General features: G+C 42.6%; 2 protein-coding genes across 3 annotated transcripts in view; one reads left to right on the forward strand and one right to left on the reverse strand.

The window, feature by feature from the left end:
• Window positions 1-313, reverse strand: part of PEX14 (peroxisomal biogenesis factor 14) — a 114720-nt gene extending 114407 nt beyond the window's left edge. The window contains exon 1 of one of the 2 annotated variants that reach the window (XM_030222455.1): window positions 98-313. In XM_030222455.1, the coding sequence (XP_030078315.1) occupies window positions 98-133 (36 nt within the window). In that variant the 5' untranslated portion in view covers window positions 134-313. The remainder of the gene's footprint in view (window positions 1-97) is intronic. The other variant, XM_030222456.1, reaches the window with a different exon arrangement.
• Window positions 314-405: 92 nt separating this feature from the next.
• On the forward strand, window positions 406-20022 carry DFFA (DNA fragmentation factor subunit alpha). The gene is made up of 6 exons (XM_030222458.1): window positions 406-726; window positions 5013-5174; window positions 14542-14684; window positions 14882-15071; window positions 16884-17038; window positions 18218-20022. Exons 1-6 carry the CDS (start codon window positions 492-494, stop codon window positions 18419-18421), a joined length of 1089 nt encoding a protein of 362 aa, XP_030078318.1. The 5' UTR covers window positions 406-491; the 3' UTR covers window positions 18422-20022.
• The last annotated feature ends 435 nt before the right edge of the window (window positions 20023-20457 follow it).

Consider the following 20457-nt stretch of genomic DNA (forward strand, 5'->3'; position numbering starts at 1 on the left):
CCTTTCCTCTTATTACCTACCCCATATTATTGCTAGTTTTGCACCCTCTGATCACCAGTCTGGTCCTGCTATTTTCACCTCCCTCCCCTCTAATTACCTGCCTCGGCGACTCCGGCTGCTCCGAGGAAGCCATTTTATGAGACCTGACTAATCCATTACCGACCGCGGTGCACAGAAAGTTCTGCACAGACCTCGGTAGATGAGCACCGAGCAACGGAACACAGGCGGACTCCTAAAAAGCCGTAAGGTACATATATGCTTCATAAGTTACTATAGTCGGGGATAGGGAAATTGCTCACAGCTTTAAGCAAATCAAAATACAAAACAACCCAACATAGTTCTTCAGACAGCAAGAAAATCTACAAGGCGCTCACACAGCGACCCCACCGCCTCCCAACGGCCGGGCTTGCTGTTACCAAGGAAACCCAAATAGAAGGCGGAGCCTCAGCCGGCCTGTGGGTGCCCTCACTGCCTGCCGTAGGGTAAGGGTTATGTTATGCTGCTCCTTGAAGAAGCCAGTTCACAAGACTGTCGTTCGCGATTGGCAGTGTGTTATTGGAACGCGGAAGTGTGTGGTCTCGCACGTGTACTTCCTGGTTGGGATGGAAGGGGATCACTTACAAAACGTAGATAAGAGCTCCCTGAAAAAATGTCTGATCAGCAGCAGAGGCAGTCGCGAGCAGCGTGGGGTGGCTGCTGTCTCCCTGCAGGAGCTACGGAGCAAAGGTATGAGATGAGAAGTTACACAGAAAACGGGGGGGGGTATAGATATGGGATCACTAGGAGAGCAGAGCTATTGTAGGGGTATACTGACACAGAACTACCAAGTGGAATAGATAAAAGCCGGGTCATCGGGATCCAACGCATTTCTTCTTAAATCAGGGCCATGCATTGACAGATCCGAACGATGTGGCGTTTGAGCCTCCAGAGATATACCTAGTGGAAAGTATACAATCTGGATAATTCGCCTCCTTTTTCTTGTTTGCACCGATACGATATGAGTTCTTGTATACCACTATTACTCAACACACTGGTTCAATGTAGTTTATAAAATATAAAAGAAAACTAGAACGCAAGGAATTGCATAATAAACTTCTAGAGTAGTTATGTCTTTAATAACAAATTCAAAAAAGAAAAGTTTTTAATCCACTCCAGAACCTCATATAATTTGTTTCATCCCTTCCAATGGGACAGAATTCCAGCCAATAACCACCTGATGAGAAAGTTAAAGAATGCATGTTGATTTAACTCCTGCCACGATTGGAAAATCTCCTACAGGTGGATAGTTCTGAGTGATTTGCTATAAACATGTATAGTGTATCAATAATAAAAAGTAATAAAAACCATATGTCTAAATAGATTATATTATTAAAATTGCTACAAATAGTAACTAAAAACATAATGATTAAACAATAATAATAATGTTACAAAGTTGAACAGGAAAAAAATTATATATGTACAATCACCTATATATTGACATTGAAGAGTATAAAATGAACAGTGTTATTGAACATAGATAAAAAGTTTTAAACATATGTAATATAAATACGTCCTAAGAATTTTTATTTAAAATCATAATAATGTGCAAAAAAATATATAAAGAATATATCAAAACTGAGGCATGTGCAGTCAATAACAATGCGAATGACGAGTCTAAATTGAATTACTGGTATTAATAAATAAAATGATACATAAGATAATGTATGAAGAAAAGAAGAATTGCAACGGAATGTATGAATAAAAAAAGATATCTACAAATTTTAAATAAGAAATGATTACAATATAGTTAAACAATATCTAATATGTTGTGAAGCATTAACACATCAATCTCATTGTTGAGACCATGTGGACTGAGTGTGTTTAAATCAAAAATCAGTTTCTTCTCATCCTGTAGCAAAAGTTTGTCAAAGTTTCCTCCTCTCCACTTCTTAGTGAAGGTCTTACAAGAAAACGTAAATCTGCTGTAGTGTGGTTAGCTGTGTACCAGTGTTGCACAAGAGGTGCAGATTCCACTTTCCTCGTGATACAGCTTCTGTGTTCTGTGATACGTGTTTTAATGGTTCTGATGGTTTTACCAACATATAAAAGAGGACAAGGATATTGAATGATGTAGATAACTGAGGTGATATTGCAGTCAGACGTATGCTTCAAGGCAAAGGTTTTGTTAGTGATTAGATGAGTAAAAATGGTAGTTTCTAAGCAGAGATTGCTTATGCTGCAGCGTCCAAATTTCATATGACCTAAACATGGGGTACCTGAAGTTGTCCTAATTTCTGGTAAGGTGGATAGAACCAAATGTTCTTTGAGATTTTTGTTTCTGGAATATGCAATAACTAATTCCTTGTTCTTGAAGCACTCGAGTCCTTCTAGAATGTGCAAGTGTTTCTGGATGGAACATGAAATATGTTTTGCCAAAAAAGAATATTTAAATGTGCAAACTATATCGGGAGCTTCCTTTTCCCGGGTGGACTTCAAAAGATCTTCTTCGCGTTCTTGGGCCAAAGCTTTAGTGTATCCACTGGTGATGTACTTCTGAGGATAGCCTCTTACTGCAAATCTTGCGCCCATAGATTTCGCCTGCTGATTGAATTCTTCAGAGTCTCTGCATATCCATCGTAGGCGAAGAAATTGGCACAGTGGAAGATTGCTTTTGAGTTTGGGATTATATTAGCTGGAATAGTGAAGAAAGTCGGCTTCTTGTAAATGGTTGTTCTGAAAAAATATTCATTCTTGGTAATAGTTAGGTCCAAAAAGTGAATTTCGTTATTGTCATGTTCCGTCTTAAATCTAAGATTAGTATCTCTTGTGTTAAGCCACTGAAAAAAGGAAAAAAAGAGTCTCTTCACTCCCATGCCACAGGATGAAAATATCATCAATATAGCGGCGGTAAATTTTGACGTGTTGCATAAAAGGGTGGGCTGTAAGATGTTGATCCTCAAAATTATCAACATACAAGTTTGGCAGATCCGGAGCCATATTGGAGCCCATGGCTGTCCCCTTTATTTGTTGATAGTATTTTTTGTCAAATCCAAAGTAGTTTTTCGTAAGTGCAATAGTAGCACATGTCAGAATTAAGTGATTGGGTAGCCTCTTGTGTGTGGACCTGCATTGTAAAGTTTTTTTCAATAATCTGTATGGCATCCAATTGTGAGATGTTAGTATATAATGACTCGATGTCCGTGGTGACCATAATAGTATCTGTTAGTGGTCCATCATACTCTTGCAAAATGTTGATCATGTGTGTGGTGTCTTGTATGTATGAAGGTATCAACGGAACGAATGGTCTCAGGAAGAAATCGACGAAAATGGATAATGGTTCTAGAATGGAACCTTTGCCAGAGATGATTGATCTGCCTGGTGGGTTGATTAGTGACTTGTGTAATTTAGGCAGTATGTAAATGATGGAATAATCGGATGTGAAACCTGTAAAAAATCTTTCTCCTTTCGTGTGAGAAAACCCATTTTTGAGGCGATATCCACCAATTCTGTAATATCTTTCTGTATTTCTTCTGTGGGATCCTTCTCCAGGGGAATGTAAAATTCATGGTCATCTAATTGTCTTCTTATTTCGTTGATGATGTAATCAGTCCGATTCATAACCATGATTCCTCCGCCTATCTATTATTTAGACACGTGGTTTTTATTACTTTTTATTATTGATACACTATACACGTTTATGTTTATTTTGGGTACATATTCTTAAGGAACCATTGTCAACATTGCTATCTATCTTTTATTTTTTTTATTTTATTATTTTTCACTGACCAGTATTCCCTATTTTGCAAAACACACAAATATACTCAACACCTGGGAACCATTTACATTTAAAACAATACAGCTGTTTTCCCTATAATTACCCGAAGGGATAACATAGATTATTTGATCACACAAGCCAACACCTTTGTCCAGCCTTCACAATTCTTTGCACACAGTCTGTGATCACAGCATACATTAAAAACCTTTACACAAAGTCTTTGATTCAAGATGGCGTCCTGGTAGGACGTTGAAATTGGAGCAGGAGAAATTTTTCCTGATTTCTTTTTTTTTTTTCTTCATTACTATGCCTAAGTGGAAGGGGAAAGTGCGAGGAGGTATCTCCCTAACCTCCACTGACCTGAACCGTAGGCAACCTCCTATAACCGATTTCATGGATCCGGTTACACCAACGGGGGTTCCGCTGCCCGACACCGAGAGGAGTCTGGGCTTGGATAGCGAAATATCACTAAGCCCTCGAAGTCCTCGCCAGGTTCGCGAAGTGGGAAGTGGACCGGGAGGAAATCCCACCCTTCGGTCGGAGATAGCAGCTGTGGAGTCAGGGAGGGAGAACTCCCCTGGAGAGATGGCGCTTCCCTTAGTGGGAATTTCCCGCGAAGATTTGAATCTGGTAATTGTTCCCAAAGAAAGCGGAGGCGAAGAGACCATCTTGGAGCATATATCTGTCGTTCAGCAATCTCTTGTTAAACGGTCCATCCCAGAAACGCCACTGCTGCCTTTGGAGAAGCCATCAAAGGTAACATTAGAATCCCTTTGGGGTGCGATGGAATCCTTGCATAAGGTGTGCCTTAATTTCGTTACAAATTCAAATGCTAATTCTTTAAAAATTGAACTTCTTCAAACTGAATTAGCTACCCAAGGGAAAAATCTGTATTGTAATGACAATTGGCCTCTTCTCTGTGGAAGCCCCTATGTTGTGCATGCTGCTCTTTATAGTAGAAATGGTCGTATATGATTCTGGATGAAAGATGTTGTGTAAATATTATATGGAAGTTTCAGTGGCCACAAGACTGAGAAGAGTGAAGAACACAGGGGCTGCTGCAAGCCAGCATTGACACTGTATGTGCAAATCCATGACAATACACTCCCAGTATCCTGTTACAGCTGTTGCTGTTGGATTTGTTCCACATAATGGTTATTGCTGTCCCTATAGGAGAAACCCCAAGTTCTGTAGTGCAGGTCAGACAGGTGACACTTCTTTACACAGTCCTAATACCAAACCTGTTTCTGTCCCACAGGCTGTGTGCTTCTGGCTCTTGATGGCACCCAGGAACCCATTACTATTGTTTTGACAGAAGATGGAACCATAGTGGAGGATGAAGAGTACTTTCAATGTCTACCACAGAACACTAAATTCATGTTCCTGTGCAAGAATGAGACCTGGGCTTCCAGCACTATAGGTACAAAATTCCTTTATAATCTTGTCACTTTGGTGCTGTTGGAACCCTGAACTAAAAGAAAATTAGCACCAATGTGAAGCTTTTGGTCTTTAGAACGATTTTCATAATATCTTACCTGAACAGCACTCGTGTCCCTCAAGTAGTAAGGGTTTGTGTCTGAAGAGGGAGCTTTAGTGCTTTGTGTCCTAGATATTCTATTCAGTATGATAGAATGAGAACTATGCATACAGAATTCACGATGTGTGAATTAGAAATGATATAGTCATATGGGAGAAATGGCCAGAAATAAGGGAATGAAACAAAGCATAAATGCAAGGAAAAAGATTAAATGCATAAAAAAATATAAAATAAGCTAAGCCTAGTCCTGCACAGATTGAATGTGAAGCAGCACTTAAGTGCTGTTCTGAAGAAAACTAACTCTGTTGGCCTGTATTAATGTGAGTCCATCTTCAAGTGGTTGGGGTATTCCCTTCCATACTGCACTTTCCACCAAAAGGATTCAGAGCAGCTTACGATATTACTATAACCCAAAATTAAACTCTGTCCATCTTAAGAAACATAGAAAAATGTAGGCAGATAAAGACCATATGGCCTATCCAGTTTGCCCATCCATGCCATCCGCTATCCCTATCACTCCCTTAGAGATCCTATGTCCCAAGCTCTCTTGAATTCAGTTACTGTTTTGTTTTTTTGTCTCCACAACTTCCACTGGAAGGCTGTTCCACGAATTCACCACCCTTTCCATGAAGAAATATTTCATCAGGTTACTTCTAAGTCTATCCTCTTTCACCTTCACCCTATGCCCCCTCATTCCAGAGCTTCCTTTCAATTGAAAGAGACTCACCTCCTTTGCATTTATGCTATGTGGGTATGATAGAGACATTTAAATATCTGCCCTCTCCTGCCTTTCTTCCAAAGTATGCATATTGAGATCTTTAACTCTGTTGCCATACACTTTATGATGAAAACCACTGCCCTTTGAACCAACTCCATCCTGTTTATACTGTTTTGAAGGTGCGGGTCTCCAGAACTGTATACAATATTCTAAATGAGGTCTCACCAGAGTCTTTTATACAGGGTCATCACCTTTTTCCTACTGACCATTCCTCTCCCTACTACTACTACTACTATGCACCCAAGCATCCTTCTAGCTTTTGCCGTCGCCTTTTCTACCTGTTTGACCACCTTAAAATCATCACATACGATCACACCCAAGTCCCACTCCTCTTTCATTCACAAAAGTTCTTCACCCCCTAAACTGTACTATTCCCTCAGGTTTTTACGGCCCAAATGCACGGCCCTGCATTTTTTTAGCATTAAATTTTAGCTGCTAAATTCCAGATAATTCCTCTAGATTCGTTATCCGTACCATCAGGGGTATCTGCCCTATTGCAGATTTTGGTATCATCCACAAAGAGGCAAACCTTACCAGACAGCCCTTCAGCGATATCACTTATAAAAATGTTTTAAAACAAAAAAAGCCCAAGAACCAAACCTTGTGGCATACCGCTGGTAAGATTCTTTTCCTCAGAGTGAGTTCCTTTTACCACTACCCTCTGTTGCCTTCTACTCAAGTAGTTCCTAACCCTGTCACTTTAGGGCCCATACCGAGGGCATTCAGTATATTTTAGTGTCTATGCAGAACCATGTCAAAGGCTTTGCTAAAATCTAAATACACCACATCTAGTGCTGTCCCTCGATCCAACTCTCTGGTTACCTATTCAAAGAAAGTAACCAGATTTTTCTGACAAGACTTGCCTGTAGAGAAACCATGTTGCCGCAGGACCTGTAATCCATTAGATTCCAAAAACTTTACTATTCTCTGTTTTAAAAGCGTTTCCATTAATTTACTTACCACAAAAGTCATACTTACCAACCTCTTCCTTACGTCTGCTTTTGTGGAGAGGGACTACATCTGCTCTTCTCCAGTCCTCCGGGACTACTCCCAACTCTAGAGAAACATTGAAAAGGTCAGCCAGCGGATCTGCTAGAACTTCCCTAAATTCCTTCAGTACCCTCGGATGTATGCCATCTGGCCCCATTGCTTTGTCAACCTTTAGTTTAGCCAGCTTTTCATGAATAGAAAATTGTACAGAGACTAGCCCCCCCCCACACACACACTTCCTATTTGTGGTTGTTTTCTGCAGTCCTGCTCCCTGCACTTCTCTCACAGAGGTGCTGTAAATCTTACCTCCACCCCTCCTCAGCACTCCCACATTGGGTTGGGAAGGTTCAGACATACCAAATAGTTCTTCAGGAATGTGAGGGAACAAAGATGCTCACAACAGCAATGATCATGCTGAAGGTGACAGCAAGGTCCCATGTGATCCAGGCAGCCTCCTTACTCCATTGGCCCTGCTGCACTGTCTGATTAACATGTAATTTTTAAATGTAATGTATAAAATGTTCTAATAATCCAGATATGACATAATGCCCTAGCACTACAACTAATATTCAGGGGACTCACCAAGCATTGTCCAGGCCCGGTCTGTGCCTCTTCATGAGCCCCTGAAGAATTAACTTTCACCCACCAGCTGGGTTACTATTTGCCATTCCTTGATAGTGTCTAGGGACAATTTGACCCTACAAAACCCAAGGGTCATATGTTTCCGCAGAAATAACACCTCCAGGCTAAACTCATAAATTCTAGGATCACTCAGCAACATAAGTCAGAGATATTGGGACTTAGAAACTAAGGACTAGATTTATTGAGGTGCACTAACATTAATGTGCATTAGTAGTAAATAGAACCAGCAATAAATAACACACATGAATAGCGCACTTTAGTAAATCAATTCATAGCTTATGAAGAAAAAAGAAGAATAGTCAACTAGAAAAGACACAACTTGAATCAATAAAGAAAGATTGGTATAAATAACACGACCCGACTAGGGTTTACTTTTATCTACCGTCAGTGCTTTTTTTGTGCCGGTACGCAACGGTACGGCGTACCGGCACCTTTTTCTCCTCCTCCCCTCCCCTCCCATTACTTCCAGCGATTCTCCGCCTCTCTCCTGCCCTCCCATCGACGTGCAGCGATTTTTCCGTCCCTCCCCTGCCCTCACCTCTCTCATATCCAGCGATTCTTCGTCCCTCAACGTCCTCCTTCACTGCCTGTCAGCCAGTCGGACTCAGAAGCGAACGGTGCAGGCAGCGATTGGCTGGCAGCGTCGTAGCTTCCCTCTGCAAGTCCCGCCTATGCGTAAACAGGAAGTTGTAGGCGGGACATGCAGAGGGAAGCTACGACGCTGCCAGCCAATCGCTGCCTGCACCGTTCGCTTCTGAGTCCGACGCTGGCTGGCAGGCAGTGAAGGAGGACGTTGAGGGACGAAGAATCGCTGGATATGAGAGGTGAGGGCAGGGGAGGGACAGAAAAATCGCTGCACGTCGATGGGAGGGCAGGGGAGAGGCGGAGAATCGCTGGAAATAAGGGGAGGGAAGGGCAGGGGAGAGAGAACTGCTGGAAATCAATGGGATGGGAGGGAAGAGCAGGGGAGAGAGAATTGCTAGACATAGGATGGGATGGGAGGGAAGGGCAAGGGAGAGAGAATTGCTGGACATGGGAAGGGCAGGGTAGAGAGAATTGCTGGACATGGGATGGGAGGGAAGGGCAGGGGAGAGAGAATTGCTGGAAATCAATGGGATGGGAGGGAAGGGCAGGGGAGAGAGAATTGCTGGACATGGGATGGGAGGGAAGGGCAGGGGAGAGAGAATTGCTGGACATGGGAAGGGCAGGGGAGAGAGAATTGGACATGGGATGGGAGGGAAGGGCAGGGGAGAGAGAATTGCTGGAAATCAATAGGATGGGAGGGAAGGGCAGGGGAGAGAGAATTGCTGGAAATCAATGGGATGGGAGGGAAGGGCAAGGGAGAGAGAATTGCTGGACATGGGAAGGGCAGGGGAGAGAGAATTGCTGGACATTGGATGGGCTGGGAGGGAAGGGCAAGGGAGAGAGAATTGCTGGACATGTGAAGGGCAGGGGAGAGAGAATTGCTGGACATGGGAGGGAAGGGCAGGGGAGAGAGAATTGCTGGACATGGGATGGGAGGGAAGGGCACGGGAGAGAGAATTGCTGGACATTGATGGGAGGGCAGGGATGAGATAATTGCTGATCATGGAGGGGAGGGCAGGCAAGATAGAATTGCTGGACATGGAGGGGAGAGAGGAGAATTGCTGGACGGGGAGGGGAGGACAGGGAAGAGAGAATTGCTGGACATGGAGGGGAGAGAGGAGAATCGCTGGACAGGGAAGAGAGAATTGCTGGACATGGATGAGAGGAGAGAGAGGAGAAATGCTAGAAATGGATGGAGAGGAGAGCAGGAGATAGAGGAGAATTGCTGGACATGGATGGAGGAGTTGGCTAGGAGAGAGGAGAAATACTGACTTGGATGGAGGAGAGGGGAGAGAGAATTATTGCTTTATATGGATATAGAGGAGGGAAGAGAGATGAGAAATGCTGGACATGGATGGAGGGGAAGAGAGAGGAGAAGTGCTGGACATGAATGGAGGGGAGGAAAGAAAAAAGAAGATGCACATGGATGGAGATGAGGGAAAGGGAAGAGGAGAAAAACTGCACATGGATGGAGAAAATAGGCAAAAGCTGGATCCATGTTATACCTCCTCCAGTCAATTCCATGGAGGAGGACCCAGCTTTTACTTATGGATGCAGGGCAACAAAAGAAGAAGAAAGGAGGAAAGTAAAGAAATAAATGGAAAGAAAGCCCTGGAAACGGAGTTAAGAGAACAGATAGAGAGCAGCAGAATCAGAGACTGGGACCAATATGGATAGAAAAACAAAGTCACCAGACAACAAAGGTAGAAAAAATCATTTTATTTTCATTTTAGTGTTTGGAATTTGTCTTATTTTGCACTGGGTATACCGGAGCTGTAAGAGCTTACAGAAATTATTTATAATGAAAAAAAATCACATTATTTTTTCTCCTATACTAGTATAATATTTTCAATGATGTCTGTTTATATGCGCCATGGCTGGTAAAAGGGGTGTGGCTAATGTGGGTGTGGCTATAATAGTGGCGGTGCCATGTGTGGTGACCCCGCCCACAATGAGTACCGGCACCTTTTTTTCTACAAAAAAAGCACTGTCTACCGTAGGCGTTGCCCAAGGAGTTCAGTACCTGTCTGTTCACTGGATGCAATTTAGAGCTGGGTCTCCTTCCCAGCTGCGGGTCAGTTGCTGTTCTCCCAGCTGAGACTATAACTGAATATTTTCAGGTATATATACAATCTGTTGGGCTGAGTCTGTATAACACATTAAAATCCATGGCATTGGCCTCTTAATAATTCTGCAGAATAGAAATATGGTATAAAATACCACAAAGTTGTAATTTTCTCAGAAAAAATAGGGTGCAGGTAGCCTAGGTCTTGTCTTTCTTTCATCCATCCATCCATGAGGACTAGTTTCCCCATTGTTTTTCTCCATTGATCTATTGTAGGTGGTACATAAGTACATAGTACATAAGTAATGCCATACTGGGAAAAGACCAAGGGTCCATCGAGCCCAGCATCCTGTCCACAACAGCGGCCAATCCAGGTCAAGGGCACCTGGCAAGCTTCCCAAATGTACACACATTCTATACATGTTATTCCTGGAATTGTGGATTTTTCCCAAGTCCATTTAGTAGCGGTTTATGGACTTGTCCTTTAGGAAACCGTCCAACCCCTTTTTAAACTCTGCTAAGCTAACCGCCTTCACCACTTTCTCCGGCAACGAATTCCAGAGTTTAATTATACATTGGGTGAAGAAAAATTTTCTCCGATTTGTTTTAAATTTACTACACTGTAGTTTCATCGCATGCCCCCTAGTCCTAGTATTTTTGGAAAGCGTGAACAGACGCTTCACATCCACTTGTTCCACTCCACTCATTATTTTATATACCTCTATCATGTCTCCCCTCAGCCGTCTCTTCTCCAAGCTGAATAGCCGTCTGATTTCCAGTTAAGACCTATAGTTTTCCTAGCTGCTAGATATCGCAATAAATCTTGTTTGGTAAAGGAGTCATAGCAGGGGATACCCAGACGTTCCAAGAGACATTAATCCCCACTCTTTCCTGAAAATTTTGCCTATTTCTTGCAGAACTAGATCCCAAAAGGTCTGAACCCTAGAATACAGTCCCAGAGTACCCCTTGCCTGTCAGGTTTTCAGGATATCCACATTGGATACGCACGAACTTGATTTGCATTCACTGCCTCCATTATATGCAAATCTTTCATGCATATTCACTGTGGATATCCTGAAAGTCTGACTGGCAAGGGATACGCCAGGACCGGACCTGGAAAACACTGCTGTAGGACACTGCCACCACATATGCAGATGTGAACCCCTTTCAGAGCACCTAGCAGAGAATCCGGGAAACGTTTTGTTCAGGCACGCAAGAGTCATGTACTGTCTCCGTAATACTTTCAAATGAGGATGTCCATTTCAACAAGTATTAAAGAAGCTGTTTATTTATTTATTGCATTTGTATCCCACATTTTCCCACCTTTTTGCGGATTCAGTGTGGCTTACAATACGTTCTGAAAGCTAGAAGTACAGTTTGTTACAACTCAGTTATTGATTTATTTATTTATTTATTTATTTTTATTTATTTGCATTTGTATCCCACATTTTCCCACCTATTTGCGGGCTCAGTGTGGCTTACAATACAGAGTAAAAGATGGAAGTGCAGTTGGTTGCAGTACAATTATGGATTACATTGTGAAGAATTATATAAGACAGAGTAAGTTCAGGATATTCTTAGGGGATCGAACAGTGGAATATAACAGGGGTGAGTTGAGAGGGGGGCAAAACATAATCGAGGCAACAGGGAGGTCTGACAGTTTTGTCAGTGGGTAGGGTTTAAGAGTGGTGAGGATTACATTATGAGATGTTATGCGAGACAAAGTCTAGTATCATTAAGGAATATAACAATGGAAAAGATCATTGAGACATTGGAAAGGAAAGAACGGGAAACTAAAAGGGGCAATACATTGGAAGGAACCAGCGTGTTTCAAATGTCCCTCCAGACTTGGTCATCCAATACCATATTCAAATCCTTCTGCCATTCTACCATATAGGAGATCTTATAAAAATCCTTCTGTTTAAGTCCTCCATGTTAATAGGAAAGCAATCCCCTCCAATCCTGTTGGGTTAACCACAATTGTTTGAAATTGTTGAGCCCCCTTTGCCCAGCCTTCTGCCCACTTCTTCTGCTGTAGATTGTGCCTTGTTCTCAAGAAAGCGTAACATTCCCTACTGGAAACTCAAACTCCCTTTCAATTTGTAAGATGGCGTTTACTTGGCTATGTTCAGTCAGTTGCAGAATCTGTGGATTTAACTAACTCGCCCATTCCCTTAACTCCCAGTTCCCAACTAATAGGGGTAAGTAAAGACCTAAAATTCCTCCCATCCAACCTGTCTTGAACTTCCACCACAGTTTTAAAATATGGTAGGTAAATGGGTTCTCGATTATTCTTATCTGCCCATAGTTCCTTCTGTGCCCAAACCAGGAAATGCAGAAGTGCCCTTGATAAAAAGTGCTGATCTATTTTTACATATCTCTTAACCTTCATCCCTCCAAACCCATAATTGCCTTAACTGTGCTGCTTCATAATAAGCTCTAAGATTAGGACCTCCTTACGAGGCTTCCTTTTCCAGATAAAGGATTGCACAGCCCTCTGCAGGCTCTGTAAAACTGGCTCAGGAACAAGTATAGGTAAAATGTTCATTTTAAAAGCAGCCATCCCGCCAAACTAAGAAAAATGTACTTTTTCCCCTATTTCTCCATCTCCTAGAATTTTCCTTAATACAGGGCTATAATTTTGCTCTATATAGATCAGCCACTTTCAGAGTAATTTGGATACCAAGGCACTTATAAAATGAGGGACTCGTTTAAAAGGAAAATTAGATTGAAGTTGAATTACCTCTTTGGTGAGTAAATTAACATTTATGACTTTGGTGTTTATTAATATTTATTTTAGACCTGCCCATGTTGTTCAAATTCTTGGAACAAGACAGGCAGAGAAGTGTGTGGCTGGACTACAGTTAGCAAAAGATCTGCAACTAGAGAGAGTTTAGAGCTAAGCCTAATTTTAAACATAGGTTAACCCCTTCAGGCCTGGCTGACACAAAGGAGAACCTCAGCTGTCAAAAACTGCAGAACACTGCAGGAATCAAGACATAATTTGTCTGTTAATTTAAGCATTTGCAAAGGAAAAGTGTCTCCCATTGTGGAGATACTTGTGGTTGGGGGGAAGGGGAAAAAAGGAATTGCAACAGACTTACATTAACACACCACATAGAAACACTGCTGTTCTGATAATTCATACCAGGGGCGGTAGCGGGGGCCGAAGCACATTATAGCCCCCCCCCCAGCCGCCGCCATTTCAGACCCCCCCCCCCCTGCCGCCGTGGGTACCTTTGCTGGTGGGGGACCCCAACCCCCACCAGCCGAAGTCCGCTTCCTCCTGCCGCTGCGAGGTTTTTTAAGTTAATCGGGATTCGTCCTCCGTCACTCGTGCTGCTGTTCAAAGAAGCTGCTAGCTGAATGCAGTTTCGGACTGAGTCTGACGTCGCTGCTGCACGTTGTACGTGCAGGACGTCAGACTCATGTACAACGTGCAGCAGCGACGTCAGACTCAGTCCGAAACTGCATTCAGCTAGCAGCTTCTTTGAACAGCAGCACAGAGTGACGGAGGACGAAAATCCCGATGAAGAACTTAAAAAAACTCGCAGCGGCAGGAGGAAGCGGACCTCGGCTGGTGAGAGTTGGGGTCCCCCACCAGCAAAGGTACCCACGGCGGCAGTAGGGGGGGTCCAGGGCGAAATCTGTGGGGGCCCAGGCCCCTGTGGCCCCAGCAGATACACCCCTGATTCATACAAGAAGATAACTTTGGACCATCAGAGGCCCCTTGAGATTTACATATTTGTGGGTTTTAAATCCCCCTGAAAATCACCAGTTCAGATAAGTACATGTATCTTGTTATCTCAAGAACTTTGAAGTTTTTTTCATGTATATTTATATTTAAAAAATTAGTCCAATGACTTTAAAAGGTGGATGTTACTATTGAACCACCAAGTACATTGTGGAGTACCGCCTCTGATGGTCCAAAGTTTCCTTCTTGTATGAAATATAACAGCAGTGTTTCTGTGTGTGTGTTATAGTGATTTGTATCTGCTGTATTATTATTGGCCTTTTGACTGCCACATTTGGCAAGCAAGAAGTGCTCATTGCAGTATCATATGCCTTAAAACGATGAACTGAGACATGCAAAGTGTGGAACAAACTGGATGCAAGGATAACTGACCTTGCCCGAATGGTCTTGCATGTCAATTCTCCTTTTTAAACAGAAAGGCTTCTGTTTTATACAGGTGGGTGCCCAGCTTGGCTTTCCAGAGACTCGGAAACTGAAGATGAAATGGACAGTGGTGCTTTGCCAAAGTGGAAGTGTTTGGCCAGGCAGCTGAAACAAGACTTATCCAGCATTATCCTGATGTCTGAGGAAGAACTCCAGGTATTAGGGCAGAAGGTTAATGATTGATTGCTGAGATGTACCCTTTTCTGTTCTTTATTTTTGCCTTTAAGTACACTCAAGGAATCAGCGCCATCACCTGGATCCTGTTTTATAAACTAAGCTGGCAACTTTAGTTAGATTAAACATCTTGTTCTCTTATTGATGGGGTTTTCTCTTCATCCTTCCTCACCCTCCAGAGTCTTGTTGATGTGCCATGCCAGGAGCTGGCACAGGAACTGGCAGAAAATCAGCTCAAGGTGCAGTCACTGCAGAGAAGCCTCCAGCGGGTCTTGGACCGTAGAGAGGAAGAGCGCCAGTCCAAACAGCTCCTGCAACTTTATCTGGAGGCTTTGAAGACTGAAAACACAAAGCTTTCCAGAGCTACTGGTGAGGAACCTTTATTTATGAACATATTGCTGATGGGAGCAGACAGTGTGAAGAATGTGGGTTTTTTTTTTGTGGTTGGGGGAGGGGGGGGTAAAAGTTATTTAGATAAATACTGTGCTGTTCTTCCAGGATACTTATGCTGAGGTACAACAGTACTGCATACTTACAGTAGAAAACGGCTCATTCATTGGGAATGTGTGAGAGCAGGAAACCAGGAAACCACCATTTTTTGCTCCAAGAAATAACTTAATTCTAGTAGTGTTTGCTGTGTTTACAAGCTGGGGTCAAACTGTTGTCAGTTAGGGGCCCATTTACTAAGCCGTGTACGCGCCCAACATGCGCCAAAATGGAGTTACCATCGGACTACCGCATGGCTCTTGCGGTCATTTCATTTTTGGTGCACGTCCGAAAAATATTTTAAAATTTTGGGCGCACATAATGAACGCGCACCAGGTGGTATTTGACGCACGTAGGTCATTACCTCCCAGATTCTTTACTGCTAGGTCAATGGCTGGCGGTAAGGTCTCAGACCCAAAATGGATGCGCAGCAATTTTCATTTTGCCGCACGTCCATTTTTGGCAAAAAAAAAAAAAAAGACATTTTTTGTAGGTGCACTGAAAAATAATTCTGCACGCACCCAAAACACATGTCTACACCACTGCAGGCCATTTTTCAGTGCACCTTAGTAAAAGGACCCCTTACTTCTTAAAACCACAATTACTGAAGCAGCTTTCCCAGTGGGGAGGTTCTTCTCCTATCTTCCAGTGTTGGGCAGTAGCGGGAATGCTTTATTTACATCATATATTATCAGATTTGGGACATTTGAAACCGTTGGGGGAGCTCTGCAGAGGTCCTGCTACTTTTTCACCCTGATGACTTATGTACTAAGTGTTCAGTGCCGGGGGCACATCTGGGTCCCATGTTTTGGTCCTGCCCAGTGATCCATTCCTACTGGTCTCAGTTGGCAAGACATGTCTCTCAGATTTGGAATGTGGCTTAGACCCCTTCTTCTTCTCAGTTGTTTGAGATTTTCTCCACCCAGAAACCATGCCCAGCAGGAATGTGAGCTTTTTTGGGACAAACCATTTTGATGGCTAAAAAGACTATTTTGTCCCATTGGTTGTCTCTGGAGGTCCCCATGTGTCATATTGGAAGTCCACTATGATACTACTTAGTGCCATACAGCGTAAGAGTATTTTGAATCTTGTTACAGCACACGGTGACCATTTCTTCCTAACTTCGTCCCCATTTTGGTCCACTCTGACACCAATAGCACGCAGCTGCATCTTGTAGATTGAGTAGGGGAGGTGGGTGGTTTGTATCTGTGCTTCACAGATTTGTCATTTCTTTATTTGTAGCCTTAAAGTGTTTTTGATATTCAATAAACATGACAAAAAAAACCCCACACACAATTACTTAGCCTCAAACTTAAGAATCTAGTGTATTTTACACTTTGAACAGGCAATATGTTTTTGTAGTCTAGATTAGTGCTTCTCAGCCCAATTTCTAGCCAGTTGGGTTCAGATATCTACAGTGAATAATCATGAGAGAGATTTGCATACACTGCCTCCTTGGTATGCACATTTCTCTCCATGCATAGTCACTGTAAATATTCTGAAAACCTGACTAGGTAGGTGTGCCCTGAGGACTGGGTTGAGAATCACTGGTCCGGATAATTTTAGCATGAAATATAACAGCGCCTGCAGTGGAGGAGAAGAATTTTCATTGATGCTATCTGAATTCGGGTAGCATGTGGGTGCTGCATGCTTTCTGCAACCTAGTGGTTTAAAGATGTCTCACTGGTGTCCTAGAGTCTGCAATTGTGGGTATCTCCAACACAGATGAAGTGGACATGAGTGCCAGCTGCTCTAGACCTGCTTCAAGAGTTCAACTTAGCAACAAAATCCTCCATACCATAAAAGAAAAGGAATATCCAGAACTCAGTCTATCCAATCAGGAATTAGAAGTGAGTTTGATACTACTACTACTAATCATTTCTATAGCGCTACTAGACATACACAGTGCTGTACACATTATATGCAGGTACTTTCTCTGTCCCTAGAGGGCTCACAATCTAAGTTTTTGTACCTGGGGCAATGGAGGGTTAAGTGACTTGCCCAAGGTCACAAGGAGCTGTGGTGGGAATTGAACCCAGGTTGTCAGGATCAAAGCCTGCTGCACTAACCATTAGGCTACTCCTCCACATCTAGTTTGATGTGTTTAGATATAGGGCAAGGGCACCTGCAGTCAGTGAGGAAGGAGATGTACCCAGTCAGGAGCTGGTGGTAAGTGTTAGAGGTAGGAGAGTGTGGTGTCATTGTCCTTTTGTACTAGGCAGCGTTTGGATGCCATTCTCTAACTACTTATGAAATTTTATAAAATATTATAGAACAAATGTACAGGAATTAGAGAGAATTAAGTCTTTAATTACTCACCCACCATCACAGCATCAGATATCAGTCGTAAAGTTAAAACTTACAAAATCTAACATCAGTACCTCTGGTAATTATAAGTAATTAGACTAATTATATAAAGAAGAGAAAAAGGAGGAAGAAAAGTTTGTTCCTCATACAAAGGTCACAGAACAGAGAGAAAGCAGAGAAAGAAAGAATGAGTAAAAGATTCTTAGATATAGAGAATTAGTTTCTACAAAGGGGGAGAGCACCCCTTCGGGAAAAACCATAGGCCATTGGACGATCTGAAACTCTCTCTCTAAGCGTGCCTAGTTTTTCAGAGTTCCTTTGTCTGCAGCGTGGTTTTATAGGCTGTGGTGAGCATCCACCTCGCCTGTACCCTAGACCAATCATAGGTGCTGCATATGGGCTGGAGGCTTGTAATTGGGACTTTCATATGTGCTGGAGGCTTACAATTGGTGTCCTTGCCATACCTTTTTTCAGTAAATTACTTTTGTAACAAGATATACCAGGTATCTGAGTTGCCTTAGCAACATATGAGGCCCCATCAGAGCATGTGACCAGCCAGAAATTCCTTCATGTGGCTGATAGGAAAAGAGAGATGGGGGATGGGAAATAGTGCAGTATACCTGAAGTAAACTTACAGCTAAAATTATAGACACCTTGCACTGGAGGAGGGGCAAACCTATTAGCTGAGTGCTGTAAATGCTTTTTCTCTGCTTATGCCACAGGCTGTTTCTTCAGAAGACACTGAGGCCCTGGCTCTGGTAGTGGGTTGGGAGCAACAGAAGGTGCAGACTGTCCAGCAGGCCTGCCAGCAACAGCTTTCTCAACGTCTGCAGCAAGTGCAGTCATTGCGCTCCCTGAGGAGTGTATCACAGAGGAAGGGAAAACTGCCTTTGGCACAGCAACTGAGATCAAAGCGTAAAAAGTAAAATGCTTATTGCTGCAGTGTGTTATCTTCCAATAATGGGTCCCTTAACTTACAGTAGACATAGACACAGCGATTCCCAAACCTGACCTGGGGGAACTCCAGCCAGCCAGGTTTTCAAAATATCTAAGATGAATATTCATGAGATCAGTTTGCATACACTGCCTCCTTGGTATGCACATCTATCTCCTGCATATTCATTGTGGATAGCCTGAAAATTCCCCCAGAACAGGGGTGCAAATCACTGATGTAAATGGTAGACTTTGCAGTTAGACCACCTAATTCTGAGGAGCTCATACCTCTGTATGACCTACCTGAGACCATAGAGACAATCGGAGCTTCAAGAGCAGCCATCACCTTCCACATAACAAATATTAGCTCTTTCCTGGAAATGAAGAGCACATGGCTGCCCCTTTCCTGGAACACAACCTAAGCTTCCATCTTGAAAAATGAATCTTCTACCAAGACGGTGTTTTTGTGTAAGTGATTCACTTGGTGACTTGTATTGTCAGTGCAGCAAGTTGCTGGCCCACCATCCACCCTTTACAGTCTTGCCATTGACCTGATACCTTCTCCAGGCTCATGAGTTTCATGTACTTCTGCGCTGAACCTCTGGTGCTCTTTAGAGCCTTAGATCACTCCCAATCTATCACACAGCCTGACAACAGCTATGAGGAGTTTCCACATTTCTTTGATTGTTTTCAGTGCGACACTGGACTTGCATGCCTCGTTTTTAGTTTGGTTTTTTTTTTTTAACAGCATTGTAAAAAGAATTATTTTTTATTAATATTTTTGTTATATGGTATTTTAATGATTTTTGCCATTCTTTATTTTGTCTGGGCTTCCTGGATTATTGAAGGTCTGATCTACTTGGAATGTGGCAACTGAGTTTGAGAAGAAGAAACCCCTCTTGGAAAGATCTAGTTGAGCTCAACCCTTTCTGTGTTATCACTGGAATCACCAGCTAATGCCACCATTATTCCAGGCTCACTGCCACAAGCACTAAAACTTTGTGTCCCCTAGACCTCAACACGAAAGGAAATATTCTATTCGACTGCTGCAATGATTTGCAAATATATTTCTTAGCTTTTCAAAGGGCCAGGCAATTGCGATGCTGTTGTGCTTAAAATGACATTTGGAACTCTTGCTTGACACTTTCAACTTAATAAAGTTGTTCTGGTTTGTTTTAAGATGTAATCAGGAAGTGCTAGATGGTGCTTTCTAGGAGTGCTAACAAAAATGCTAATGCTGCAAGCTTTGAAGTTGTATAATACAGCTCAAGCACAGAGGTTACCACCCCAGTCCTTGAAGAAATTCTTTGAATGAAACCTGTGGTTGGGCACTTTGAAAATCTAAGAGGGACTCGGTAACAGCCGCGAGGAGTGATTGGCAACTTCATGGAGTAATGTTAATATGGCTGACATTTGATTGCACACAAGGTAGGTGGTCACCTACGTACATACATACACACACACAACTTTAAATAAAACATTGCCACAGTATTTATGTTTACATTATTGAAGTAACCAGAGGTAAGAATGGTAAAGGAGCAAACCCAGGCAGAACAGTACCATATTGGCTTCACTGCAAGAGACCATAAAATAAGGCAACTTTTTTTTTTTTTTAGTTACATTTGTACCCTGCGCTTTCCCACTCATGGCAGGCTCAATGCGGTGGGCAATGGAGGGTTAAGTGACTTGCCCAGAGTCACAAGGAAGTGCAAAACAAATTTCTTTAAATAACAAGCAGGAAATACATATATTTTAATTGAATTGCTTTATAGATGTGTGTGTGTGTGTGTGTGTATGTGTGTATATGTAAGTGTCCCTCCTACTAGAATCCGTTTTAGATATCTGTATACAGAGGAGAAAGCAGGGTCTGGCCAGTGTTCCCTGCAAAACTTTAGTGTCTGGCTGAAGCCTGAAGCAGTAGGCCAAGCTCCAGAAAAGGGGAGAATATGAATGTGGTAGGCTACAGGTTGGAAACAAATTATATTAAAAAATGGTAAAGGAGAGCGAAAAATGTGCATGGTGAAAGTTC

The sequence above is a fragment of the Microcaecilia unicolor genome, chromosome 13, assembly GCF_901765095.1.
Source record: "Microcaecilia unicolor chromosome 13, aMicUni1.1, whole genome shotgun sequence".
Taxonomy (NCBI): domain Eukaryota; kingdom Metazoa; phylum Chordata; class Amphibia; order Gymnophiona; family Siphonopidae; genus Microcaecilia; species Microcaecilia unicolor.